This window comes from Theropithecus gelada, chromosome 4, assembly GCF_003255815.1.
Source record: "Theropithecus gelada isolate Dixy chromosome 4, Tgel_1.0, whole genome shotgun sequence".
NCBI lineage: Eukaryota > Metazoa > Chordata > Mammalia > Primates > Cercopithecidae > Theropithecus > Theropithecus gelada.
The window spans coordinates 107,364,367-107,391,089 of record NC_037671.1 but is presented as its reverse complement, the minus strand read 5'-3'; the positions used below and the strand labels follow the sequence as shown (position 1 = coordinate 107,391,089).

Below are 26,723 nucleotides of genomic sequence, written 5' to 3'. Positions count from 1 at the left end.
CGCGTGCCACCATGCCTGACTAATTTTTTTTTGTATTTTAGTAGAAATGGGGTTTCACCATGTTGGCCAGGATGGTCTCCATCTCCTGACCTCGTGACCTGCCTGCCTTAGCCTCCCAAAGTGCTGGGATTACAGGCGCGAGCCACTGCGCCTGGCCAACACTTGTTTTTATAACACTTATTTTATATTTTCTTGATAGTGGCCACCCTAATGGGTGTGAAATGGTATCTCGTTGTGGCTTTGATTTGTATTTCCCTAATAATTAGTGATGTTGAACATCTTTTCATGTGCTTATTGGCCATTTGTATATCATCTTTGGAGAAATGTCTATTCAAGTCCTTTGCCTATTTTTGAATTGGATTGTTTTATTTGTTTCTTAAAAAAAAAAATGAGCAAAGTTGGAGGACTCACACTTCCAGATCTCAAAACTTACTACAAAGCTACAGTAACCAAAACAGTGTGGTACTGATATAAAGACAGACATATAGATCAATGGAATAGAATAGACAGCCTAGAAATAAAGCCATGCACATATGGTCAAATGATTTTTGAGAAGAGTGCTAAGACCATCCAATAGGGAAAGGATAATCTTTTCAACAAATGGCACTGGGAAAACTGGATATCCACATATAAAAGAAAAAAGTTGGCTTACTTCACTTAGCAAGTGCTAAGTGAAATAAGGTAAGTCAGGTAAGCCAGACATTTACCTAATAACATATATAAAAATTAACCCAAAACGTATCAAAGACCTAAATGTAAGAGCTCTTGTTTTCTTATAATAAAATGGGGAAGCTGGGCATGGTGGCTAACACCTGTAATCCCAACACTTTGGGAGGCCTAGGTGGGTGGATTGCTTGACCCCAGGAGTTTGAGACCAGCCTAGGCAACATGGTGAAACCCTGTCTCTACAAAACAAGAAAAAATTAGCCGAGCATGGTGGTCCGCGCCTGTGGTCCCAGCTACTTGGGAGGCTGAGGTGGGAGGATCGTTTGAACCTATAGTGAGCCACTGCACTCCAGCCTGGGTGATGGAGCAAAGACCTTGTCTCAGATCAGTCAATCAATTGGGGGAAAGATTCACGACATTGGATCTGGTATTGATTTCTTGGCTATGACAGCAAAGGCACAGGGAACAAAATAAAAAATAGAGAAATTGGACATCATCAAAATGAAAAACTTCTGTGCATCAAAGGACACTATTAACAAAATTAAAAGGTAAGCAACAGAATGAGAGAAAATACTTTCAGATCATATATCCGATAAGAGATTAACATCCAGAATATATAGAGAGCTCCTAGAGCCTATATTCATTTTTTTTTTTTTTAAGAGAAAATCCAAAGGATGCTGAAAAGCAGTTTAGACCTTCTTGCCCCAGGTACTCACCAAATCTGAACCAGTCACCCTTGGCCTTGAGTGTATGTCAGTGGAAGACTTACTGCCCAGAATGTCTGCCTGATAGGCCGTGGGTAGCTTCTTTAAAGGGAATATGTATTGTTCTCTCCTGTCACTAAGCAGAAGAGTAATGTTCTGGTGGCAGAAGGATGCCGGATGGGGGATGCTTCATGCCCACAGGATTGTAAATCTTCTGTTAGTAATTGTTGCTCCCTGGAAGGCACTGGTTGCTGATTCACAGTCCTGTACTGTGTCGTCTTTCGTCCTGGGATAGTGGCTTGGAGCCAGTGCTATCTTAGCTAAAATTTTCCTAAGGACTAAAATATGCTTAAAATGGCTCTGGGCTGGGCGTGGTGGCTCACCACTGTCTGTAATCTCAGCACTTTGGAAGGCAGAGGCGGGCAGATCACTTGAGGTCAGGAGTTCGAGACCAGTCTGGCCAGCATGGTAAAATCCCATCTCTACTAAAAATACAAAAATTAGGTGGACGTGGTGGTGAGCACCTGTAATCCCAGCTACACAGGAGGCTGAGGCAGGAGAATTGCTTGAACACAGGAGGCAGAGGCTGTCGTGAGCTGAGATCATGCCACTGCACTCTAGCCTGGGTAACAGAGTGAGACTCTGTCTCAAAAAAAAAAAAAAAAAAAAAAAAAACAAACTCTGGACTCCTACTCTAAAACCATCTGTGACTGGATATCATGATTCTTTACAAGCTGAGGGATTTTCTTTTTAGGTGAAAGTTTTAGAGAGATTTTCCATTTTGAATATGTGAGCTATAGATTGGTTTAAAACTGTATTGCACCCGGGACCTTTTCTCCCCATTAAAGAAAAAAGTTCTCAAACACAATGCAGTTGTCCAACACTCACTCCAACCCCTGATTTTGCTCACCATTCTCTAGCATTTGGAGAAAACTCAAACTTCAGTGTAGGTCAGCCCTCAGAACTGTGACTTACGGTAGCACAGGTCGGACACTGCACAAGGGAGCCACTTGTATAAGGGGGTATTGTTCAAATACCCCTTCTATTGTGTATTGATTGTGATGATTGTTTGTCAGATACAGCAAAGTGTATTGTTCTAACAAGATCCATATATTACGACAAACGTCCTGGGGGCAGGCATACGGCCTCTTGAGGAAGGCGCACATTTGCCCAGTTCCCATGGAGGCTCCGTGTAGATAGCCCCACCTGTGCTTTGCTTTGGTGGCACTTGGAACCCCAGGGTATACTTTCTTACACAGGACGTTATTCCCACTCCACGGGCACCAGCAGAGAGGTGGCCAGGGGAAGGCCACTTCTCCCCTGACTGCCTGTCTGTAGCACCGCAGTGTGACCCATGCCGTGTGGGTGTGCGTGACCTTCCGCACACAGGGCGGCTGTGGGGCCTTTCAGTGGAGGAGGGGATTTGCTGATCCTTCTTTGACAGAGGCCTAACCGCACTGACGATGCAGTTCAGGACGTGAACACCCTCAGCCAGCTACGAGCAACATGACGTGGCAGGCTGATGGAGTCGCTGTGGAACATTCCAGGGAGTCTGCACTGTGTCCTCTTTCCCCGTGAACTGAGTCACCCAGGAGAGAAGAGTTGGAGCAACAGGGCCCGCATCTGCTGCAGGAATTGCAGTCCAGGGCCCTGGCATGGTTGGGGGTTAGCATCCTCAACTGAAACCATGACAGAGCCCAGTTTGAGACGGTCATCCATGTATAGAGATTTGTATCAGTAGCTGAAATAAGTTGCGTCATCCCTATTATTTCTAGGCTGAGAAATGGGTGCATAGATGGATAATGACTTATCATAGACCTGCCAGCTTCAGGGGCAGGACTGGTTTTTGAGCCACACGTGGCGGCTCTTGACTGTCCGCTGCCTCAATCTGTAGTTTGTGTGAATCCTCACAATGCTCTCAGCCCTGCTGTGGGTAGAAGTTGTGACTCACTTGTTCTTTTTTATTATTATTATTTATTTTTTAAAAATTGGGCCAGGCGTGGTAGCTTACGCTTGTAATCCCAGCACTTTGGGAGGCCGAGGTGGGAGGATCACTTGAGTTCAGGAGTTCGAGACCACCTTGGCCAACATAGTGAAACCCTATCTCTACTAAAAATACAAAAATTAGCCAGGCAAGGTGGCGTGCACCTGTTATCCCAGCTACTCGGGAGCCTGGGGTAGGAGAATCGCTTGAACTGGGGCAGCAAAGGTTGCAGTGAGCTGGGATTGGGCCACTGCACTCCAGCCTGTGTGATGGAGTGAGATTCTGTATCAAAAAAAGGAATAATAAAATAAATAGGCCGGGTGCAGTGGCTCACGCCTGCAATCCCAGCACTTTGGGAGGCCGAGGTGGGTGGATCCCCTGAGGTCAGAAGTTCAAGAGCAGCCTGACAAACGTGGAGAAACCCCTTCTCTACTGAGATATACAAAATTAGCCAAGCGTGGTGGTGCATGCCTGTAATCCCAGCTACTCGGGAGGCTGAGGCAGGAGAATTGCTTGAACCCGGGAGGCAGAGGTTGTGGTGAGCTGAGATCGCGCCATTGCACTCCAGCCTGGGCGGCAAGAGCAAAACTCTGTCTCAAAAATAAATATTTTGTTGTAACCCCGGCACTTAGGGAGTGTTAAAAAAAAAAAATTTATTTTGTAGAGATGGGATCTTGCTATGTTACCTAGGCTGGTCTTGAACTCCTGGGCTCAAGCAATCCTCCCACCTCAGCCTCCCAGAGTGCTGGGATTACAGGTATGAGCCACCACACCCAGCTTCACTTATTCTTATCTCTGTCAAAGTACCTATGTGTATTGCACTTAATGTGAATGAATTAATGAAATTACATGTAAGCTAAGTTGTGCAAAACCAATGACCTTGTGTTAATATACATTTGGTTGTACAGCTCAAATGAAGTAATGCTTCCTGCTATTGTTAAAATAGTGTTGGTTGCTACTGATGTTGTATGTATGAGTATATATATATGTATGTATGTATTTATTTCAAGACGGAGTTTTGCTCTGTCGCCCAGGCTGCAGTGCAGTAGGGCGATCTCAGCTCACTGCACCCTCCGCCTCCTGGGTTCATGCCATTCTCCTGCCTCAGCCTCCCAAGTAGCTGGGACTACAGGCACCCGCCACCACACCTGGCTAATTTTTTGTACTTTTAGTAGAGACAGGGTTTCACCATGTTAGCCAGGATGGTCTCGATCTCCTAACCTCGTGATCCGCCTGCCTCAGCCTCCCAAAGTGCTGGGATTATAGGCATGAGAATGTAGACAGTGTAGATGAAGGGCTGTCTAGGAAGGAGGAGCCGTGGGGAGAGGGTCATGGAGGAGTGTGAGCTGGGGTGTAAATGAAGGGCTCTCTAGTGGAGAGGAGATGTGGGGAGAGGCACAAGGCCTGGAGTGGGCACAGGCAGCTGGGAGGCTCTGCTTGACTGGGGCTGAGTGAATGGGAGCGGGGTGGCGGAAAGGGACACCGGAGAGGCAGGTAGTCAGTCAAGCACCCGCAGCCTCTGGATTTGCCTCCCGGGGCTGCAGTAACAGAGTGCCACAACCTGGGGATCTTCCAACAACAGAAATGTGTCTTCTCCCAGTTCTGGGGGCTGGGAGGCAGAAATTGAGGTGTCAGTGGGGCCATGCTTCCTCTGCTGGTGCTGGGGGGAACGCTGCCTCCGTCCTCCTGCTTCTAGTGGGTCTCAGCAATTCCCCCAGTCTCTGCCCCCATGGTCATGGGGCTGTTACCACATTGTCTCCCCTCTGTGCACGTCTACCTGTGTGTCTGGATTCCCCCTTCCTCTCTTGTTTTTTGAGACAGGGTTTTACTCTGTTGCTCAGGCTGGAGTGCAGTGCTGCGATCAGAGCTCACTGTAGCCTCTCACTCCTGGGCTTAAGCGATCCTCCCACCGCAGCCTCCTGAGTAGCTGGATGGGAGGATCGCTACAGGCACATGCCACCGTGCCCAGCTCATTTGAAAATTTTTTCGTAGAAAAGAAATTAGCCAGGCGTGGTAACTCACGCCTGTAATCCCAGCTACTTGGGAGGCTGAGGCAGGAGAATCGCTCGAACCCAGGAGGCAGAGGTTGCAGTGAACCGAGATCGCGCTATTGTACTCCAGCCTGGGCAAAAAGTGAAACTGTGTCTCAAAAACACACAAAACAAAACAAAATAAAACAAATTTGTAGGACATAGTCTCACTGAGGGACCCAGGCTGGTCTCAAACTCCTGGCCTCGAGTAGTCCCTTCTGCCTCCTGGAGGAGGCTGAGGTGGGAGGATCGCTTGAGCCCTGGAGTGAGAGGCTACAGTGAGCTATGATCACAGCACTGCACTCCAGCATGAGTGACAGAGTAAAACCCTGTCTCAAAAACAAGAGACGGAAAAAAAAAAAGTTACTGAGCTTTCTGGGACGTGGTTGTTGGTTTCCATGTGGCTGTTTTCCCCCGGCTTTGTATCAGGAAAATGTTCAAACAGAAGCAGAGCAGTGACCCCATGTCTGTACAGCCCTCGGCTATCCCCGTTTTGATCTTGTCCCCACCCCCTCCCCACCCTAAGTTATATTTGTACCCTTTCTGACTTTCTGCAGGCTTTTTAGGCAAGTTATGGTACAAAATCCAGCTTTGTCACTTGTAGACATTGTGACTTTGGACCCATGACACCATATCCCTGGGCCTCGCTTTTCATTTATAAAATTGGGGGCTGGGCACGGTAGCTTGCGCTTGTAATCCCAGCACCTTGGGAGGCCGAGGCAAGCAGATCACGAGGTCAGGAGATCGAGACCATCCTGGCTAACACGGTGAAACCCTGTCTCTACTAAAAATACAAAAAATTAGCCAGGCGTGGTGGCACGTGCCTGTAATCCCAGCTACTTGGGAGGCTGAGGCAAGAGACTCACTTGAACCCAGGAGGCGGAGGTTGTAGTGAGCTGATATTGTGCCACTGCACTCCAGCCTGGGTGACAGAGCAAGACTCTGTCTCAAAAAAAAAAAAAAAAAAAAAAAGAAAAAAATTGGGATGACACCTGGCAACTGCCTGAGCAGCAAATGTGTGCAAAATGCTCTGCGCCATGCCTGGCAGATGCGGCTGCCAACCAGCCGTGTGCCTGAGACAAGCCCTGGCAGCCTCAGACCTGGGCCCTGGCCCACAGCTGTTCCTGTCCCTGGCAAAGACAGGTATCCTTGCTAAAGTCACTCGTCAGCCATACCGGGCAGGGTGGTGGGGGCCCTTGATCCAAAAAACCTGCCTCTCAAGGGATGTCTGTCTGTGAGTATCTCACAGCTCTTTGTGCAAATGTTGACATGTTAACAAGAAGTCAAAATTCAGGGCCCTTTAAGGAAGCTTCTAGGAAGAAACAACTGAGGAATCAAAGAGAAGAAGTGAAATGACAGTCAACAGTGGGCTGGTAAAAGCCACATAGGGCAATGCTGCGCCAGCTTCCTTGAGTACTCACATCTGCCGGGGTCTTGGCGCTCTGCAGGCTGGAGCCGGCCTGGGGCTCTGTGTCTCTAGCAACCCCTGCCCTGCCAAGAGCCACAGCCCACAACTAGGGTAGTGAGGGCAGGGGGCAGACTGGGACCTGCGGGTCCCCCTGCATGCTTTCATATGTCCTGTGAGCTAAGAGTGGGTTTTACATCACCATTATTATTATTATTATTATTATTATTATTATTATTATTATTATTTTGAGATGGAGTCTCGTTCTGTCTCTCAGGCTGGAGTGCAATGGTGTAATCTTGGCTCACTGCAATCTCCGCCTCTTGAGTTCAAGCGATCCTCCCATTTCAGCCTCCCGAGTAGCTGCAATTACAAGCGTGTGCCCCCACGCCCGACTAGGCTAATTTTTGTATTTTTAGTAGAGACGAGGTTTTACCATGTTGGCCAGGCTGGTCTCGAACTCCTGGCCTCAAGTGATCCGCCTGCCTCAGCCTCCCAAAGTGCTGGGATTACAGACGTGAGTCACCACACCTGACTGGGTTTTACATTTTTAAGTGGTTAAAAAAAAAATCAAAAGAATAATCTTTGTGACACATTCAAATTTCAGTGCCCATGAAGTTTCGTGGGAACGGGCACGCCTGCCCTTTATTACTGTCTGTGGCTGCTGTCACAGGGCCGAATTAAGCCGCCGTGACGAGCCCCTCCCCGGGGCCAGCAGAGCACAATGTTCCCTCTCCAGCCTTGACCCAGGCCCCGCCTGTGCCCCGCGTCGCTGCAGCCAGCAGGGGGCAGCAGAGAGCCACGCACACGCCCAGGCTGCGCAGGAGCCGCAGCGGGGACGCGGGGGATTTGCGTCCCGGGCTGAAGCGGAGGTTTCCTAGCTGGGGTCTGAGATGTGGACCTGGGGAAGAACTGCCCACGGGGGATAGCAGGAGGAGACGGGGTGGGGGTGACAGTAATCGTGCAGGCAGGGCCGGCCTCATCCGGGTAGGCAGGGCAATAAGGGACAATTTGTTTGCTGGAGTGAAAGGGCAAGACCTGCAGGCAGGCGGGGGGAGAGTGACCCCACAGGGTGGGGCACCCCGAAGGCCACGTGGGCCTGGACTTCAGGCCGCGCCATAGGGAGTCACTGAAGGGCTCCAGGCGGTAACTTGATAGCCTCGGATTCTCGAAGAGGGATGTGGCTTTTTGGTGACTGTGCCTCAGGACGCTGTTGCTACAACCAGGGACAGAGTGACAGGGCTGAAAGGCAACATAGGGCAGGAGGGACCCGGGGCAGTGTGACAGCGAGGGCTGTAAGGCCATGTAGGACCGGAGGAACCCCGGGCAGTGTAACAGTGAGGGCTGTAAGATCACATAGAGCTGGGGGGGGGGGGTGCCTGGGGGCAGGGTGACAGGTGAAGTCTGGAAGGTCACATAGAGCAGAGGGACTCACAGCAGGGTGACAGGGCTGTAAGGTCAGGTAGAGTGGGGGAGCCTGGGGACAGGGTGACAGATGAGGGCTATAAGGTCACGTAGGGCATGGGGGACCCGGGCACAGGGTGATAGTGGTGGCTGTAAGGCCACATGGGGCGGGGGGACCCAGAGACAGGAGCGTCCTGTGGTAGATCGCGGCCCACAGACTGCTCTGCGCTGGTTGTCCCAGGTCTGTGCTTGCCCCAGGATGGGCAGGATGAGCAGTGTGGCTGTTTTTCTTCTTGCTTCCATTGCCAGCACACTGCAGTCACGCTGTCTCTTTTTTTGCTTGAACCTGGATGTTTTCTCCAAGGGTGCTCCTGCAGGTGCCAGCTTTCGTCCATGACCAGCTGGTCCTACTAGTTGAGTGCTTGGGCTTCAGGCAAGGCTGTGTTGTACCTTTTCGTTGTGTCTGAAGTATTTCTTAATGGGGAGGGGAAGGGTCACAGGTGCCTGATAGAATCCGGTGAAAGCCAGATGTCCCCCCGATGAACCCCAGAAAATGCACACAGGAAGGTGGCCTCGGAACTGTAGCCATGATTTCAAACGCTCCTGCACTCCCTGTGGCCAGCCTGGCTAAGGACCCCGACCTCGGGGCTGCCTTCTTCCTTTGAGGCTTGGGGCTTGGTGTTGAGAGCTTAACATCAGATGCTATTGGCCCTCCCAACGGCCAGCCCATCTGATTTTCTCACTGTCTTGTGTCCTTCAGTGCGTCTTATGGAAGTGATGTTTCTGTATGTAAATGGTTTTTTGGAATGGCTAAAATCCCCCAAGCACATGGCACAGGAGCTGGACTGCCTCCCAGGCTGGCAGGCCTGGTGTTCTGGTCTGTGTGTTGGGCAGAGTGGAGCCCTCTGGGAACCTCCCTTAGCAGGAGAATGCTGCTTCCCAGCCCCTTCCTGGGGAAGGACTGACCTCTTCCTATGCATTTGGCTGGGAAACACTGTGTTCACAGAACTGGGAACATGCTGGGTTTTATTTCTGGGCTCTTAACACATCATAAAAACCCCTCTTTTCTTGAAACAAAAAGAGTACTGTATCAGACGCAGTCTTATTTAGGAAATTATTAGCCTCTATAACTAGAAATAAGTAGATTACAGTTTTTAAAAGATTAATTTAATCTTCATCACAAGGCAAGTTTAGGGGAATCGATTCATTCCATTATGAAATGTTTCCAAAGGATGAATGGAAGATTTAGAAAATCTAATCCAATATCAACTTTTAATAAAAGTAGTCATTCCCAACAATTATGGTTTCATAATGTGTGTGTGTGTTTAAATGACAGCTTTAGGGGAGTTTAATTTCCGTAACATAAAATGTATCTTTTCAGCATACAGTGCAATAATTTTGAGTAAATTTACAAAGTTTTACAACAATCTCCACACTCTAATTCTGGAACATTTCTACCATCTCCAAATGATCTCTTACCTTTTAATCACTAGAAATGATACTGGAGAAAATAATTGTAATCTATTATTTCCTGTATTTACATCAGCTAAGTGCTATTCTTAATAATAAACACCCTCTATTGATATCTCTTGCAGGCAAACATGAGACAGTTGGAGGGCAGCTCTTGCAATCTTATCAGAAGCTGAGGTGAGTGTTACAAAGGACAGACCGTCCCAGGCCCTCCGGGGCAGGAGCGCAGAGGACACTCTGCAAGAACTTATAGGTCTCTTGACTTTCACATGTCACTGCTTTGGAATGTAACTCTTTTTTTTTTTTTTTTTTTCCTTTTAAAGATAAAGTTCCTGAAAAAGATTAAAGCAGAGATGTTTCCAGATTCTCACGAGAAACCTTCTAGCTAGCATAGTATTTTCTCACTAAATATTCAGCTCTACTTCTTAAATTCTCCTGAAATGTCATAAGGAAACTAAATATTATGTTTAATTGCACATTAAGTGAAATTCTAAGGCAAGCATTTGCTCTGATTAATTATGCCTATCTCTAACACCTTACGCAGTGCCTGGCACGTTAAGAGATATTGGTGGAATAAACGTTGATAGACTTGAATAATGGCCTGAGAGATGTGAACTTCTTTGCATGAAATTCTAAAAACTGAGCAGTCACGAAGCCGGCCATAATTCACACACCTGATTACACTCAATTTATTAATTTATTAAAGTGTTTCTGAAAGCTGCCCACCAGCTGCTATTTTGTTGGGTCCATGATGAAATTTTCCAGTATCAAGACTTTTTCCTTTTTTTTTCTCCCGTATTCTTTCCCATTTCTTTTAGCACAAGCTTCCAGTTTGCTTTGTGGTTGATTCTCACATCCACAACATTTTTGGCGCTTCTGCTGGTGTGGTTTGTGCTCAGAGTACCTGGGAGCGCCGATGGGAGCCAGGGGTTTCCCCGCAGCCAGGTGGCGGGTCCAGGCCGGAGCACCCAGGCCGTTTCAGGACACGTGACTGAGCAGAACGGAGTACCCAGATTTTAGGCAGCATCACCCTCGTATAGATACCAGGAAATCATGCCCTTCAAAGAGCAGCAGGTCCAAGCAGGGCTGCTGGCTATTCTTCCAAAAAGTGAGGCAGTTATTAAAAAAAAAAAAAAAAAAAAAAAAAAAGGCGGAGAACTAGAATTATAGAATAATGGCACATTTTGTGTATTCGTAAAACTAATGACTTGCATAGTTCACAACCCATGTCTTATTCCTGTATTTTCCTTGGCAGCAAAATTTCTGTGGTTCCTCCTACTCCACCTCCTGTCAGTGAGAGCCAGTGCAGCCACAGTCCTGGCAGGGTAATGTATCCATTCTGGGCACTTCTCTAGTAGGGGGTAGGGGATAGAAGGAGAGGAAGCAGGGGAGCTTTGGAGGCTGAGGCTGGGCACAGAACCTCCCAGCTAAGGGATTTGACTGTGCCTGGAGCGGGTCACAAAACGGGGTGGGGAGTGAGGGCCCTCAAGGCTGGACAGAGCCTCTCTCCTCCTCCTGGTCGTGGGACCCTCTGTGTCATCAGCGACCCCTTCTGCCTGCACCCGAGGTCTCTTTACTCTTGGCATGGCATCGGCCCTCTTCCCCAACTCTGCTCTGTGCTGGGCGTGTGTGTAGAGTCTCTGGGGTCTCAGGGGAAATAAGATTGGTTACAGGTGTGTGAGAGTGGGACTGTCTCTTTTGAGTGTGTGCAGGCTCTAATGTACAGTGGACCAGCACCATTTCTGTCCAAAGAAATTAGCTGTGCCATCTTGGGGCAGTTACCTGGGTTTCCCACCTGAGAGGTGGAAATAATTTTACAGGTGCTGCCTGACTCACGATGGGGTTATGTCCCAGTACACCCATAGTAAATTGAAAATATTGTAAGTCAAAAGTATATTTAGCTAGGCGCGGTGGCTCACACCAGCACTTTGGTGGGTCACTTGAGGCTAGGAATTCAAGACCAGCCTGGCCAACATGGTGAAACCCTGTCTCTACTAAAAATACAAAAAGTAGCTGGGCATGGTGGCAGGTACCTGTAGTCCCAGCTACTCTGGAGGCTGAGGCAAGAGAATTGCTTGAGCCTCAGAAGTGGAGGTTGCAGTGAGCCAAGTCCCACTGCCCTCCAGCCTGGGCAACAGAGCAAGACTCCATCTCACAAAAAAAAATTGTGTTTAATACACACCTAACCTACCAAACATCATAGCATAGCATAGCCTGCTTAAATGTGCTCTGAAGGCTTGTGTTAGCCTACAGTTGGACAGAATCATTTAATGCAAAACCTATTTTATAATAATAAAAATGTTACTAATAATACAAAATAGAAAAGATCAAAATGCAAATTACGGTTTCCACTGAATATATATTACTTTCACACCATCATCAAGTCAGAAAATTGTAAGTCAAACCATTGTAAGTCAGGGAGCGTCTGTATTTGTCTGGCTTGCCTCCCATGGCTGTTGTGAGAAATTAACAAAATAATGTCTGTGTTGGTACTTGAAAAACTGTAAAGTGCCATGGAAATATATTGTCTTGGTTATCTTCATTATTCTATAAATTAAAGGCAGCAGGTATATATGGGAGAATACAGGAGCTGATCATAATCCCAGAAGGCATAGTTTCGGGTGTCATCATCCTGAACACTGGAATCCTGAAAGATCAAAATCCCAAAAATATAATTCTAGAAAATCTAAAAATTATTTTGAAGAAATGTATTTAAAATTTTTAAAGGGGGGCCGGGTGCGGTGGCTCACGCTTATAGTCCCAGCACTTTGGGAGGCCGAGGCGGGTGGATCATGAGGTCAGGAGATCCAAGACTACCCTGGCTAATACGGTGAAACCCCGTCTCTACTAAAAATATAAAACATAGCCGGGCCTAGTGGCAGGCACCTGTAGTCCCAGCTACTCGGGAGGCTGAGGCAGGAGAATGGCGTGAACCTGGGAGGCAGTTTGCAGTGAGCCGAGATCATGCCACTGCACTCCAGCCTGGGTGACAGAGCGAGACTCTGTCTAAAAAAAAAAAAAATTTAAAGGGGATTTGAGAAACATATAAAAACATAGCAACAGCCTGGGCAACATAGCAAGACCCCATCTCTACAAAAAATTTAAAAACTAGCTGGGTGTGGTAGCACATGCCTGTAGGCTCAGCTACTCAGGAGGCTGAGGGAGGAGGATCCCTTGAGCCCAGGAGGCCAAGGCTGCATTGCGCCACTGCATTCCAGCCTGGGCAACACAGCAAGACTGTCTCTAAACAAACAAACTAAAAACAAAAACCGTGACAGAACACTTCATTGGCCACTTTACACAATACATAGGGCAAAAACAGCATGCATATTTTTACAAGCATAAACACTCAGATATACTAATGACAGTCACATGGGTATAACAATTATGAACAGCTGAACTATATTCATAAAGAAATACATCAGAGAAGTGTAGAAATGCATATTACTGTGGCCGGTGTTGTGTGCATCCAGCTTTGTAACTGAAATATTGTCATGAACAACAGTATTTTTCAGTCATTTGATGAGATGGATCAAAAACCGCCATGGGTCACCATTGCATATGCAGTCACCCAAGCAACTGAGATCTCAAGAAATTTTATCTTTTGCAAATACAGATGTACAAAAAGGAGATCTCTTCACTTAGGAAATATCAACATTTTTATGTACAGCTCAAAGTCATGGTGTGATGACGTACTTCGAAGCATGCAGTCAATTTAAAAAAAAAAGTACATAACAGAAATTAAAACTCTCTAAAAGTCTCTGCAATTTTTACCTCCAGCATGGGAAATGATGAACTACATAGCATAGCAAACTGCTGTGTGTGAAGGGGCAGCGCTCATACACAACTAAAGTAAATAATTTGGCAGGGGAGATTTCTTGCAGTTTTTTGCTTGTGTTTTTACTTCTAAGATCTGTGAAACACTCGATGCACTTGTATTGAGAGAGTGGTTGTGGTCTAAGCATTTTTTTTTTTTTTTTTGAGACGGAGTTTCACTCTTGTTGCCCAGGCTGGAGTGCAATGGTGTGATCTTGGCTCATCACAACCCCTACCTCCTGGGTTCAAGCAGTTCTCCTGCCTCAACCTCCTGAGTAGCTGGGATTACAGGCATGCACCACCATGCCCAGCTAATTTGTTTTGTATCTTTAGTAGAGACGGGGTTTCACTATTGGCCAGGCTGCTCTTGACCTCCTGACCTCGTGATCTGCCTGCCTCCCAAAGTGCTGGGGTTACAGGCGTGAGCCACTGCACCTGGCCAGGTCTACGCATTTTGTAAGCACATGCTGTCCATTTGAAAGGCTGGGTCTTGCTCAATCATGGTAATTAAGCCATTTCCTGCCTTTGCAGCACCAATACTAATTAGTTTTTAAACTTTTACCATTCATTATCAAATAACCTTATACTCATATCACAGGCTTTTTGGTGAAGGAACCATTTCACAGATCTCTTCTGTTGTGCTGTAAGGAATATAATAAGAAGGAATGATAGTTGACTTCCTCAATACCAAATCTGTATTAGGGTTCTCCAGGTAGACACAGCCAATCGGATACGTATATAGATATATGAGAAGGGTCTTACTAGGGGAATTGGCTCACATGATCGTGGCAGCTGAGAAGTCTCTCTGCAGGCCATCTGCAGACTGGAGACCCTGGGATACCAGTAGTGTGAGTCAGTCCAAGTCCCAAGGGGTCAGCATCAGGAAAGCTGATGGTGTTGTTACAGGAAACAGACCCCAAGAGATGGTTCTTGGATCTCGAGGAAGAAAGAATTCAGGGCAAGTCCATAGAGTAAAGTGAAAGCAAGTTTATTAGGAAAGTAAAGGAATAAAGAATGGCTACTCCACAGACAGAACAGCCCTGAGGGCTGCTGGTTGCCCATTTTTATGGTTATTTCTCAATGACTTGCTCAACAAGGAGTGGATTATCCATGCCTCCCCTTTTTTAGACGGTGTAGGGTAACTTCCTGATGTTACCGTGGTGTTTGTAAACTGTCATGGCACTGGCGGGAATGTAGCAGCGAGGACAACCAGAGGTCACTCTTGTCGCCATCTTGGTTTTGGTGGATTTTAGCTGTCTTCTTTACTGCAACCTGTCTTATCAGCAAGGTCTTTATGGCCTGTATCTTGTGCTGACCTCCTATCTTGTCCTGTGATTTAGAATGCCTTCACCATCTGGGAATGCAGCCCAGTAGGTCTCAGCCTCATTTTACCCAGCGCCTATTCAAGATGGAGTTGCCCTGGTTCACACAGCTCTGACAGTGTAACTCTCAGTTCAAAGCTGAAAGCCACAGGACCCAGGGAGCCTCTGGTCTAAGTCCTGGAGTCCAATGGCCAATCAGCCTGGAGTTCTGATGTCCAAGGCAGCAGAAGAAAAGTCTGTTCCAGCTCTCAGAGACCAATTCCCTTGCTGTGTTTGTTCTCCTTAGGCCCCTGGTTGAGTGATGGTACATGCCAGTATTGAGGGCAGATCTTTCTAACCTAATCCACTGAGACTCACACTGATCTCCTCTGGAAACACCCTCACAGACACACCCAGAATAATGCCTTACCAGGCTTCTAGGTATTCCTGAATCAAGTCAAGTAGATATCTATAATTAAGGTGTCATTAATTAATTAAGTCCACCCCTTGTCAACCTGGTACCCATAGGCTCTCCTTAAGTCATACTTAATTTAATACAGGCAGTAACAAGGTAATAGGTCCCCTAACATGATGCAACTATCCCATAATTGTGATTTTTGGGGATTTTAGATGTTGGGGATGTAGACTTTAGGGATTTTAATCTTTAGGGATTTAGACTTTAGAGATTTTGATCTTTCAACATTTGGGATTATGGCATTTGAGACTGTCTTTGAGGTTATGATCCAAACCCAAAAATATATAATGCTGATAAGAGAGAAGAATCACATATGTTCTTTTTCAATTTCTTTCTTTTTTTTTTTTTTTTTTGAGACAGAGTCTCGCTCTGTCGACCAGGCTGGAGTGCAGTGGCCGGATCTCAGCTCACTGCAAGCTCCGCCTCCCGGGTTCACGCCATTCTCCTGCCTCAGCCTCCCGAGTAGCTGGGACTACAGGCGCCCACCACCTCGCCCGGCTAGTTTTTTGTATTTTTTAGTAGAGACGGGGTTTCACCGTGTTAGCCAGGATGGTCTCGATCTCCTGACCTCGTGATCCGCCCGTCTCAGCCTCCCAAAGTGCTGGGATTACAGGCTTGAGCCACCGCGCCCGGCCTTCTTTTTCAATTTCAAACTGAGACTCTGGGGTGACCTTCAAAATCCTGCTCTCCTTTCTCCTTGAGATTTCAAATTCTCCAGAGTTGTTTCAGTACCTACATGCTCAAGATGTATTTATCGGACTGATGGATGATTGGATGGATGGTAGGATGGATGAAGGTTTGGTGGCTAGATGGGTGGATGGATGGATGAATGAATGAGACTTGGAGAAGGAAGTGAACTCCTTTCTGTTGTTTTATCTTTTTTTTTCCTTCTCTTCTGCTTTGGGAAGTGGAGCCCCTCAGCTCTCAGCTGGTCACCTTGTAGCTTTTACCATCCTTATCCTCTGTGCCACCCGCATTCTGCCACTGTTGACATCCCACTCTGCATGGAGTTGGGGTGGAGCCATAGGAGAAAAGAGGTTAAACAAGCAGTAATTTACTTGAGTACAGTCTTTGAGCCAGTGAAATGCCAGTCATCATTTCCCAGGGGTACTTGTCATCTTGAGCATAACCCACTGATAATGCTCCTTCAATGTGAATATCAAAAGCAGGGAGAGACACTGAATAAAGAGGATGCCTACCCCTCCGGAAGACTGCTGTCCACCTCCAGGCCTGCATGCACACAGCCACGCCCACCTGCACCCCCAGCACCACACCCACACTCATGCCCACACACCCACATGCCAGTGTTTTGGGGTTGGCAGCCTGGACGCTGCTGAAGCAAACACAAGTCATCAAGCGTAATTCTCATTCTCTCCTTCTGTCTCTGTTTTAGTTACAGGAACTTGGTCAGTGTAGAGGATTTAATAAGTCCGTGGAAAATTTGTTTCTGTCTCTTGCTACCCACGTGAAAAGTAAGTGCATGCTTCATGATGTGTTTTCCCACCACCCTCCAGACCAGCCGAGCCCACTGGCTAGGGCCTGGCCGGTGATCTCAGTTGGCACTGTCCCTCAGGCCACTCACTTTGTGTCTGGACCCCGGGGAAAGCCACAGCACCTGACCCTTCACCTCTTTCCCAACAGAGCAGGCCTATGGTTCCTTGTGGGAAGGGAAATGCCATTTCAGTCTACAAGGCTGGCTCAGTTTCCCCTACTCCCGCCAAAACCTGCCTAGCTCAGCGTCATGGGCAAAGGAGTTTAGACTTCCCTGAGGACCAACAGAGAAAACGTAAAGAGATAATTTCAGGGCTGGACCTGTTGGCTCACACCTGTCATCCCAGCACTTTGGGAGGCCAAGGTGGGTGGATCACTTGAATTCAGGAGTTCGAGACCAGTCTGGCCAACATGGTGAAACCCCGTCTCCACTAAAAATACAAAAATTAGCTGGGCGTGGTGGTGGGTGCTTGTAATCCCAGCTACTGGGGAAGCTGAGGCAGGAGAATCACTTGAACCCAGGAGGCGGAGGTTGCATTGAGCCGAGATCGCACCACTGGACTACAGCCTTAGCAGCAGAGCAAGACTCCATCTCAAAAAACAAAAAACAAAAAACAAAAAAGAGAAGAAAAGAAAGATGTAATTTCAGGGAATGTAAAACCAGAACCTTTCAGGCCGGTGGGGCCCAATATCTATCATCTGCATGGAATTACTTCACCTTTCTCCTTTTCTCCTTGGTAAATGTATTTTCTTCGGTTAGCAGTAATCCTGTGATTTTCCGGTGCACGTAACCCGGAACCACTTCCACTTGGAATCTTGTGTCTTTCAGTGTTCTCTCTGTTCAGATACTTTTTTCTCTATTTATCTTAAAATGCAAGTCCCAGAGGACAGACTCCTTTTCATGCCTCCTAAGATGCCCAGGGCTGGTCAGGTGTTTAGAAAATGTCCTTAGTGGGCTCAAGTGTCCTTAGGCATGGATTTCTCTTTCACTGTGTTTCTGCTCGGCTTCTCTTCATCATCCCTTTTTCTGCAGTTGCGTGCAGATGGTCTCAGTGCTGCACTTGGCTCTGAGACAGTCTCTTTATATGACTTTAATTAGTTGTCCATATTCCTCATGAGCCCTGTCTCAGCTGTCACACGATGACAATGGACGTCAGAGCACTGCTCTTCAGATGAACAGAAACAGTGACTCTCTCATGCAATGGTCTGTTCCTTCCTTGTTCAGAGGGAGGAAGCAGCTGAATTTCATGAGCCTTGTTTGCTAAGAGCACTTGGTGGCTTAAAAATCACTGCTCCCACCCTGCGGGGCTCGCTGATAGTACCCCTGCACTGTGCCCCTCGGCCTGGAATTCGTTTTTCAGCTGTCCTGGCTCCCTGTTCTCTTGTTGGTGCTGTTTTCCCACCCACACCCCAGTAGGTGCTAGTCCACCCTTCCCTGTATGTCTTTCTAGATGGACAGCCCTTCTCCAAATCTATGTGGCTTCTGTGAATTGTCTCCCACCACTGCCACTGTGGAATCAGTGCCTTGGAGTTAGCCCCAGCCCTGTCATCCCTCAGCCACCGAAATCCAGAGAGGTGGGACACACACGTCAGCACACACGCGCCTTCTGGACGCTCCCAGCCCTACACACAGGTGCATTGGATGTGCTCACAGCTGTCAGACAGCCACCCCATAGCCTGGCCTGTGTACCTGCTCACACACTTGAGGCTAACCAGTGAAATACCCAGTTGGACGACTAGAGCTAGTCCCTGGGTGAGGTGTGGGGGAATTCACAAGAGCAAAGCAGCAAGCATCCCTTCTCAGATGTGGGAAGCTGACTGAAACCACATAACCTATACACACACACACACACCCCCCAGCACCCACTCCCCCACCCCACCCCCGCCCCTGCCCAGAGGCAGAGATAGAAAACCCCAGCTTTCTGGTTCCTGGGAGTGGTGCTTTGCCTCTGACCTTTCCCAAGTGCTTCCCCTGGTTCTGCAGGAACAGGACACGTGACCACACACACACCCTTCTCCCGTCCTGTAGGCACTGACTCCTATTGCTTTGGATTTTGAGCTCTTCTTCTCGTGCCCCTGTTATCTTTTTGGCTGTCTGTTTCCCCACAGAAGTGGGTGCAGAGGGAAGCCTCATTCTCAGGGGAGGAAGTCAGATTGGCACCTGAGGTCCTCGGGGAGGGGCTGTGGAGGGCCCCAGACTCTGCACTGGCCCGGGTGCTGAAGGGTGGCCTTGCCCCTGAGGGGTTTTGAAAGCTGACCCAGAATTACAACCTCTAGCTGCTGAAGCTGCCCAATGAAGTCAAACCAGCGGAAGGAAATGAGTGACCGCAGCTCTGTGTATTATCAGTACATTTCAAGAAGATGTCAGCTTTGTCGTCCCCCTTAGAAGGGGGAAGAGGAAATGAGAAAACGGCTTGCTTAGAAGCAATCTGCATTTCTTTCTCTTCCTTATCCTTTGTCCCCTAATAATACTGACCCATAAACCTATTTCTTAGGGCCCAAATTTCTCAAGAAGGCCCGTCCTCTCCCCTTGTCTGTGAACTTTAAATGGCCCATATAGGCCCAGGCTTTGGGGTGGGCACGAAGAGATTGCTGGGGGACCAGTTCCTCCTAAGGGGTTGGAAATTAGAGCCCCTCACAGCGTCACAGCCCAGACTGGGATGGGCCATCTGAGCGTGTCCTTTCCTTTGTCCACTTTGAGGATCTGGTGCGTGCTAGTACCTTGGGAGCTGCTGGCCTTAGAAAGATACCCCAGTGTTTCTTGATGGTCACCTTGAGGATGTGGGGATGGCATTGCTATCAGGGGAGGCTAGGAGGCATCCTGGTGGAGAAGCTGGACACCCCAGCAGTTTCGGGGAGCGTGTGTTGAATTTCCCTCTTTAGAGGGAAAAGTCACTGCAGGACTCATTCCTGGGCAGTGCAGGCGGGAGAGAACCCATACATAGCGAGAGGATAGAGGATTCATGCAATAACATCCCAAGGAGTGGATCCAAAGCCAGCCAGGGAGGTCGAGAGCCACGCTGTCCATTGCAGTAGCCTCTAACCACGTGTCGCTTTTGAGCCCCTGAAATATGGCTGCAAGATGCACTACCAAAGTGAGCACACTGGGTTTCAGAGGCTTGGAATCCAACAAAAGTAAAATATTTCATGGATAACTTTAATATTGATGACATGTTTTAATATTTTGGATATATTGTGTTAAACTAAATATAGAATTAAAATTAATTTGGCCGGGCTCAAGCCTGTAATCCCAGCACTTTGGGAGGCCAAGGTGGGTGGATATCTTGAGCTCCTCAGGAGTTCGAGACCAGCCTGGCCAACATGGTGAAACCCTGTCTCTACTAAAAATACAAAACTTAGCCGAGTGTGGTGATACACACCTGTAATCCCAGCTACTTGGGAGGCTGAGACACGAGAATTGCTTGAACCAAGGAGGCAGAGGTTGCAGTGAGCCGAGATCACATCATTGCACTCCAGCCTGGGCAACAGAGTGAGACTCCATCTCAAAAATAAATAAATAAATAAAATAAATAAATAAAATAGAGTTAATTTTACCTGTTTTTTTTTTTTTAACTTTTTTAATGTGGCTACTATAAAAATTTAAAATAATATGTGTGACTTGCATTGTCTCTCTACCAGACAGCACAGATCTAGAGACAGTTTTAAGGTCCTCGTTTGGAGGAATGGGGGTCTCAAGGGAAAATGAAACCATCTTTGAAGGATGAAACCATCTTCAAGGTGGTTCTCTCACTTCTGTGTGTGGCTTCCTTCCTTCGAACTTTATTCATCTTTATTCTAGACCACTATTACACGGTACAAACAAATTTGTTTACAGTCATCTTTCCAGAGTTTGCTTACTATAATTGTTATGAGGACACCCCAAATCTTATTTTTACCTCACTTCAGAGAGTCACAAGAAATGGTGTTAAGTTGTAACATCTTTGTAAGGAACCCCTAGAAAGCCAGCTTGTTTGGTAGGCTGCCACCTTCGTGTTTGGACGAGTGTACACACATATGTGTGACCTGGAACGCAGGGGAGCTTGGGTGGATGATTTCCCTTCACCTCACCCTGACTATGGCCCGGGTGACCACAGCGGGACCTTGAAGGAAGCCAGCCTTCTCCTGCCCTGATCCAGCACACTGTCTGCTCACCCTCCCGACGCCTCTGCACTTGGTGAGGGGATGTGCCACCCTTGCGCCTCTGTGCACTTTGCCCTCTTGGGACCTTGCGACCTACTGTCTGTGGGTTCAGGGAACCCCAAAAGAGGCTCCCACAAGTCTCAGCAAAGCTGCGTGTTCCCACCCGTCAACCCTTGTGTTTGCCTTTTAGAGCTCTCCAAATCCCAGAATGACATGGCCTCTGAGAAGCATCTTCTTGCCACGGGCTCTGGGCAGTGTGCGGGCCAGACAGAGAGACGGAGCCAGTCTGACACCGCGGTCAACGTCACCACCAGGGTACCCTGAGCCCCACAAGGCCTCCATGCTGTTCACCTTCATGTTGTCTTCCAGAACTTTCTAGCCTGCCTTCTCTGTAGATTTATGTTTTCTTTGGTTTTATGGAAAAACAGCCATCAGAAAAACATCATTACCAGTCAGCGCTTCTATTAGGGCAGGCCTGGCCCAAGGCAGGTCAGGATTCAAGGTCAGTCTGGAAAACTGTTCAGTACAGGGAAAGGCTTCCACCTAATCACCAGCCCCTGAGGCTCCTCTGTGTCCACAGAGCTCCCTGCCAGCTTCAAGCCTGCACCAAAGCCCAAGGGCTTCCTGCAGGGCCCACACCTGCCGAGTTAGCCCTTGAGTCTGCAAGACCAGCGGCCTCTGGTTAAAATCTGTCCTGGCCTCTGATGGAAACTATTGAAAACATAAAGCCCGTGGGGCGCTCTTCCCCTGCTGTCCACACCACAAGTGAGAGCTCCCCTAGTAAAGGCGTCTAGGGAAATAATTATTCCACCTTCCCACCAGGACTAACCCAGCCTGGAGTGAATGCTTCGGGTATGAGAGAAAGCCAACCTTGGAACTGGAAAACCTGCATTCTAGTTCAGCTGAGGTGCCTTGGCTGGGCAGGTGCCACTAGCTGTTGCTTGCAGAGTTGATGTGACTGCCCTGGTAGGCTGGACAGAACGGGTGTCCCTTCTCTGCTGCTGTGGACTCCACTCAAGCTGTCCCCAGACAGACTGTCCTTTAGGCGAGGGTGTGAGGTCAGTCCCCCTCTCCTGCTGGAACTTGCACACAGCCTCTTGAGAGTTCACGTCTTGCCTCCCACTCGAGCCCATGTACCTACCCCTCTATAAAATGAAGATGATAATTGATACCTGTTCTGCCCACAGCACAAGGTTTTGTAAACATCTAATGAGATAATATAGTATCTTGATTTGCTATGTAAGTCATCTAAATATTTTATCTAAATTGCCAGCATTTACTATGATGTGCTGGACTCTGTACTAAAAGCTTAACTAAGCTATCTCGTTTTATCTTCATAACCACCCTCTAGGGTAGGTATTGCATGCAACCTCATTTTACGTGTAAAGAAATGGAGGCTTAGAGAGATTAAGTCACATGCCAAAGGTTGTGTAGCCAAAAGAGGACTGAACTCTGGGCCAGTGATTCCCAGCTCTTATGAGTATGGGAGTCACTGGGGGTCTTAAAATGCAGATTCCGAATCAGTAGCTGCGGGGTGGACGTGAGATGAGGAGCTGCAGATGCATTTTTGGTGAGCTCCTGGGATCTGGCGAAGTCTATGCTGTGAAGTTCTCAGACCACACTTTAGGAACGAGGTGTCTAGACGGTTTGAAATGTATTTGGCAGGTGTTTGAAATTCTATAACACAAGTGTCAGCTCCTGCCAGCTTCCCAGGGTCTACAGAAGTGCCATCTGAACTCCCTCGGGGGATCACTCCTTCTCCTAGTGAAACAGGCGGAGGGGAGGGTTAGCAGCCCCTTATGAAGCCCTGTGTTCCACACATGGTGACAGCATTTTTTCTTACCTACTTTATCACATTTAATGCTTACAAAAATACTGTGATAGATATTGTTACTCCCATGATAAAGATCGGCCGAGCCTGGTAGCCCATGCCTGTAATCCCAGCACTTTGGGAAGCCGAGGTGGGCAGATAACTTGTGCCAAGGAGTTTGAGACCAGCCTGGACAACATAGGGAAACGCTGTCTCTACAAAAATGCAAATATTAGCCGGGTGTGGTGGCACATGTCTATAATCCCAGCTACTCAGGAGACTGAGGTGGTAGGATCTCTTGAGCCCAGGAGGTCAAGGCTGCAGTGACCCATGGTTGCACCACTGCACTCCAGCCTGGGTGACAGAGTGAAACCCTGTCTTAAATAATAATAATAATAATTAAAAATTTTAAAAATTGGCCAGGCACCATGGCTCATGCCTGTAATCCCAGCACTTTGGGAGGTTGAGGTGGGTGGATCACCTGAGGTCAAAAGTTCAAGACCAGCCTGGCCAACACGGTAAAACCCTGTGTCTACTAAAAATACAAAAATTAGCCAGGCATGATGGCAGGTGCCTGTGATCCCAACTACTGAGGAGGCTGAGGCAGGAGAATCGCTTGAACCTAGGAGGCGGAGGTTGCAGTAAGCCGAGATCGTGCCATTGCACTCCAGCCTGGGCGACAAGAGTGAAACTCTGTCTCAAAAAAAAAAAAAAAAAAATCTCTCTCTCTCTCTCTCTCTCTCTCTCTCTCTCTCTCTCTCAAGAACCTTAGTTTCAGTGAGAGGTTAACCAACATGCCTAATGTCACATACTGAATGAAAGATAGAGCCAGGAGCAAACCCAGGATTTGACTCTGAATTCTAAACTCTATGTTCCTGTAAGAAGGACAAATGAGGACCGCTGAAGAAAGAGGGTTCAGGAAGGGGATTGTGGAAGTATGAGTAATTCTCTTACTCGCCTGAATCACAGGAAACCACTCAGAGTCTAACATTGACTTAGGGTTAACCAGATGCCTGGCATTATTCTCAGCGTAATGCCCCTCAGAGGTATTCAGCCTTTGTTATCCTTAAGACAGCCCTATGAAATTTGCACTGTTCCTGTCCCCATTGAAGACGGGGACACTGGGGCCAAGAGATGACCAAGCGCTAGGTGGAGCCTGCTCCAGAGACCAGCCACACCCTGCCCCTGCCCCTGAAGTGGGATGCACTTCCCATTTACACCATGCTGTGCTGTGTGGTGGCACATCCCGCGCACCACAGGCTGGGCTTGTGGCGTTCTGCGTGAGGATGGCCCGTGAGTCCTCGGCACGCCCCCGCCCCTGCTGTACGTGCACATGGCCCAGAGCCTGGCCGGGGTTGTTTGATGGGCTCTGGGAGCTCAGGGATAGAAGTGGTGGGGTACAGGGGAGACAGTGAGGGGAGAGCCCATCTAAGTAGACGTTGTTATGCCTGTGTCCACTTCTCAGCCATGCCCTTGGCAGGACATGCTTCCAACTTTCTACAGGCCTTCTCTCTCCCCACCTTGAGGATGTGGCTGGGTTGGTTTCTTTGTTTTGAGACCAAGTCTCGCTCTCTTGCCCAGGCTGGAGTACAATGGTGCTATCATGGGTCACTATAGCCTTGATCTCCTATGCTTAAGTGATCTTCCCACTTCAGCCTCCCAAGTAGCTGAGACTACAGGCATATGGCACCATGTCTGGCTGATTTTCTTTTAATTTTTATTTTTAGTAGAGATGGGGGTCTCACTGTGTTGCCCAAGCTGGTCTCAAACTCCTGGGCTCAAGCAATCCTCCCACCTAGGCCTCCCAAAGTGCCAGGATTACAGGTGTGAGCCACCACACCCAGCCCGATATGGCTGTTTTAAGGGACAATTTAACCAAATATTTATAAAGTACTCATCTTTGATAGTATGATTTATAAATGCTAAATAACTATTGGGTTAAAATATAAGGAGTACATCTCTATTTATTCATTTTTATTTATGTTTGAGACAGAGTCTCATTCTGTTGCCCAGGCTGGAGTGCAATGGCACAGTCTTGGCTCACTGCAACCTCTTCCTCCCCAGTTCATGATTCTCCTGCCTCAGCCTCTTGAGTGGATGGGATTACAGGCATGCACCACCACACCCGGCTAATTTTTGGATTTTTAGTAGAAATGGGGTTTTGCTGTGTTGCCTAGGCTAGTCTCAAACTCCTGAGCTCAATTCGATCTGCCTGCCGTAGCCTCCCAAAGTGCTGGGATTACAGGTGTGAGCCACCGTACGTGGCCCTGGAGTACATCTTTAAATAGAACATTCATCAGACTGCAGTTACCCATGCCTTAGCTGGGGAGCTCACCAAAATTCCTCTCGTTTTCATCAGAGCATGTTGGAGCATCTTGTCAACGTTAATTATAGAACACGGTGCCCCTGCTTTGGAAGTGGGGGATGTTGGTGTCCACCTTGCAAGTGGCTACATTGAGGCACAGAAGTAGTGGATAACTTTTTTTTTTTTTAGAGACAAGGTCTGTCTTTGTCACCCGGGCTGGAGTGTAGTGGTGCGAACATGGCTCATTGCAGCCTCAACCTCCTGGGCTCAGGTGATCCTCCCACCTCAGCACCCCCAAGTAGCTGGGACTACAAGGGTGCACCATTCCACCCAGCTGATTTTTGTATTTTTTCTGGAGATAGGGTTTTACCATGTTGCCCAGACTGGTCTTGAACTCCTGGGCTCAAGGGATCCTCCTGCCTTAAAATCACGCAGTGACCTGGAGATGTTAACTGAGAAAACAGCTCAGCATCTTTTCCACACCGCTTCTCTGACTGTTAAGTTTGAACCACATATTCTGCAAACACCCCTTCAAAAATGCTCACTTAAGCATCTGGGCCAGGATTCTTCAATAAGTGAATTCTTGCCTCTCCTGTCTTGTGCGTTCCACTGGGATTTTATTGTATGTGTTATGAATGTACAGTATTGACTTATATTAGCCATAAAAACATGCACCTGTTAAACAGGAAGAATGCCTAAAAACCATCAGCAGGGGCTATCTCTGGAGGGGGGAACTGAGGACAGAGGTGGAGGAAGAAGATTTTCTTTCCTTTTTTTTTTTTTTTTTTTTTTTTTGAGATAGAGTCTCACTCTGTCACCCAGGCTGGCAGTGGAGTAAGTGATCTCGGCTCACTGCAACCTCCTTCTCCCAGGTTCAAGCCATTTTCCTGTCTCAGCCTCCTAAGTAGCTAGGACTACAGGCATGTGCCACCACGCCCAGCTAATTTTTGTATTTTTAGTAGAGACAGGGTTTCACCATGTTGGCCAGGCTGGTCTTGAACTTCTAACCTCAGGTGATCTGCCCCCCTCAGCCCCTCAAAGTGCTGGGATTACAGGCATGAGCCACTGTGCCTGGCCAGCTATTCCTTTTTAACAGCTACGTTTTTTCTTCCTTTTTTTTTTTTTAGATGGAGTCTTGCTCTGTTGCCCAGGCTAGAGTGTGGTGGCGCAATCTCGGCTCACTGCAACCTCCGCCTCCCAGGTTCAAGTGATTGTCCTGCCTCAGCCTCCTGAGTAGCTGGGACTACGGGCATGTGCCACCACGCCTGGCTAATTTTTGTATTTTTGGTAGAGGCAGGGTTTCACTTTGTTAGCCAGGATGGTCTCGATCTCCTGACCTCGTGATCCACCTGCCTTAGCCTCCCAAAGTGCTGGGATTACAGGTATGAGCCACTGTGCCCAGCCTAACAGCTACTTTTTAGGGCTTTTAGTTCATGCTGCCAAGTTGCCTTCCGCTGAGGTTGACTCAGTTTACCTGACCACTGACAGGACAGTGACCTGTTTTCTAGCACTCTTGCCAACACTCAACTTTGTACCTTTTTTTTTCCTCAAAATGTTTATTATAGTAAAATACACATAAGACTTACCATCTATGCCATTTTAAGTGTATAGTTCATGGCATTGAAAACATTCCTAATGTTCTGCACCCATCACCACCATCCATCTCTAGGACTCTCTTCATCTAGTAAAACTCAACTTTATAATTTTTAACATTCCCATCAC

At 47.8% G+C, this 26,723-nt stretch overlaps 1 protein-coding gene across 1 annotated transcript in view; it reads left to right on the top strand.

The window, feature by feature from the left end:
- The window catches only part of SYTL3 (synaptotagmin like 3), a 111,306-nt gene that overhangs the window by 40,580 nt on the left and 44,003 nt on the right, over window positions 1-26,723 (top strand). The window contains exons 7-10 of the mRNA XM_025382178.1: window positions 9,789-9,840; window positions 10,919-10,988; window positions 16,649-16,727; window positions 21,077-21,201. Of these exons, the coding sequence (XP_025237963.1) occupies window positions 9,789-9,840; window positions 10,919-10,988; window positions 16,649-16,727; window positions 21,077-21,201 (326 nt within the window). The remainder of the gene's footprint in view (window positions 1-9,788; window positions 9,841-10,918; window positions 10,989-16,648; window positions 16,728-21,076; window positions 21,202-26,723) is intronic.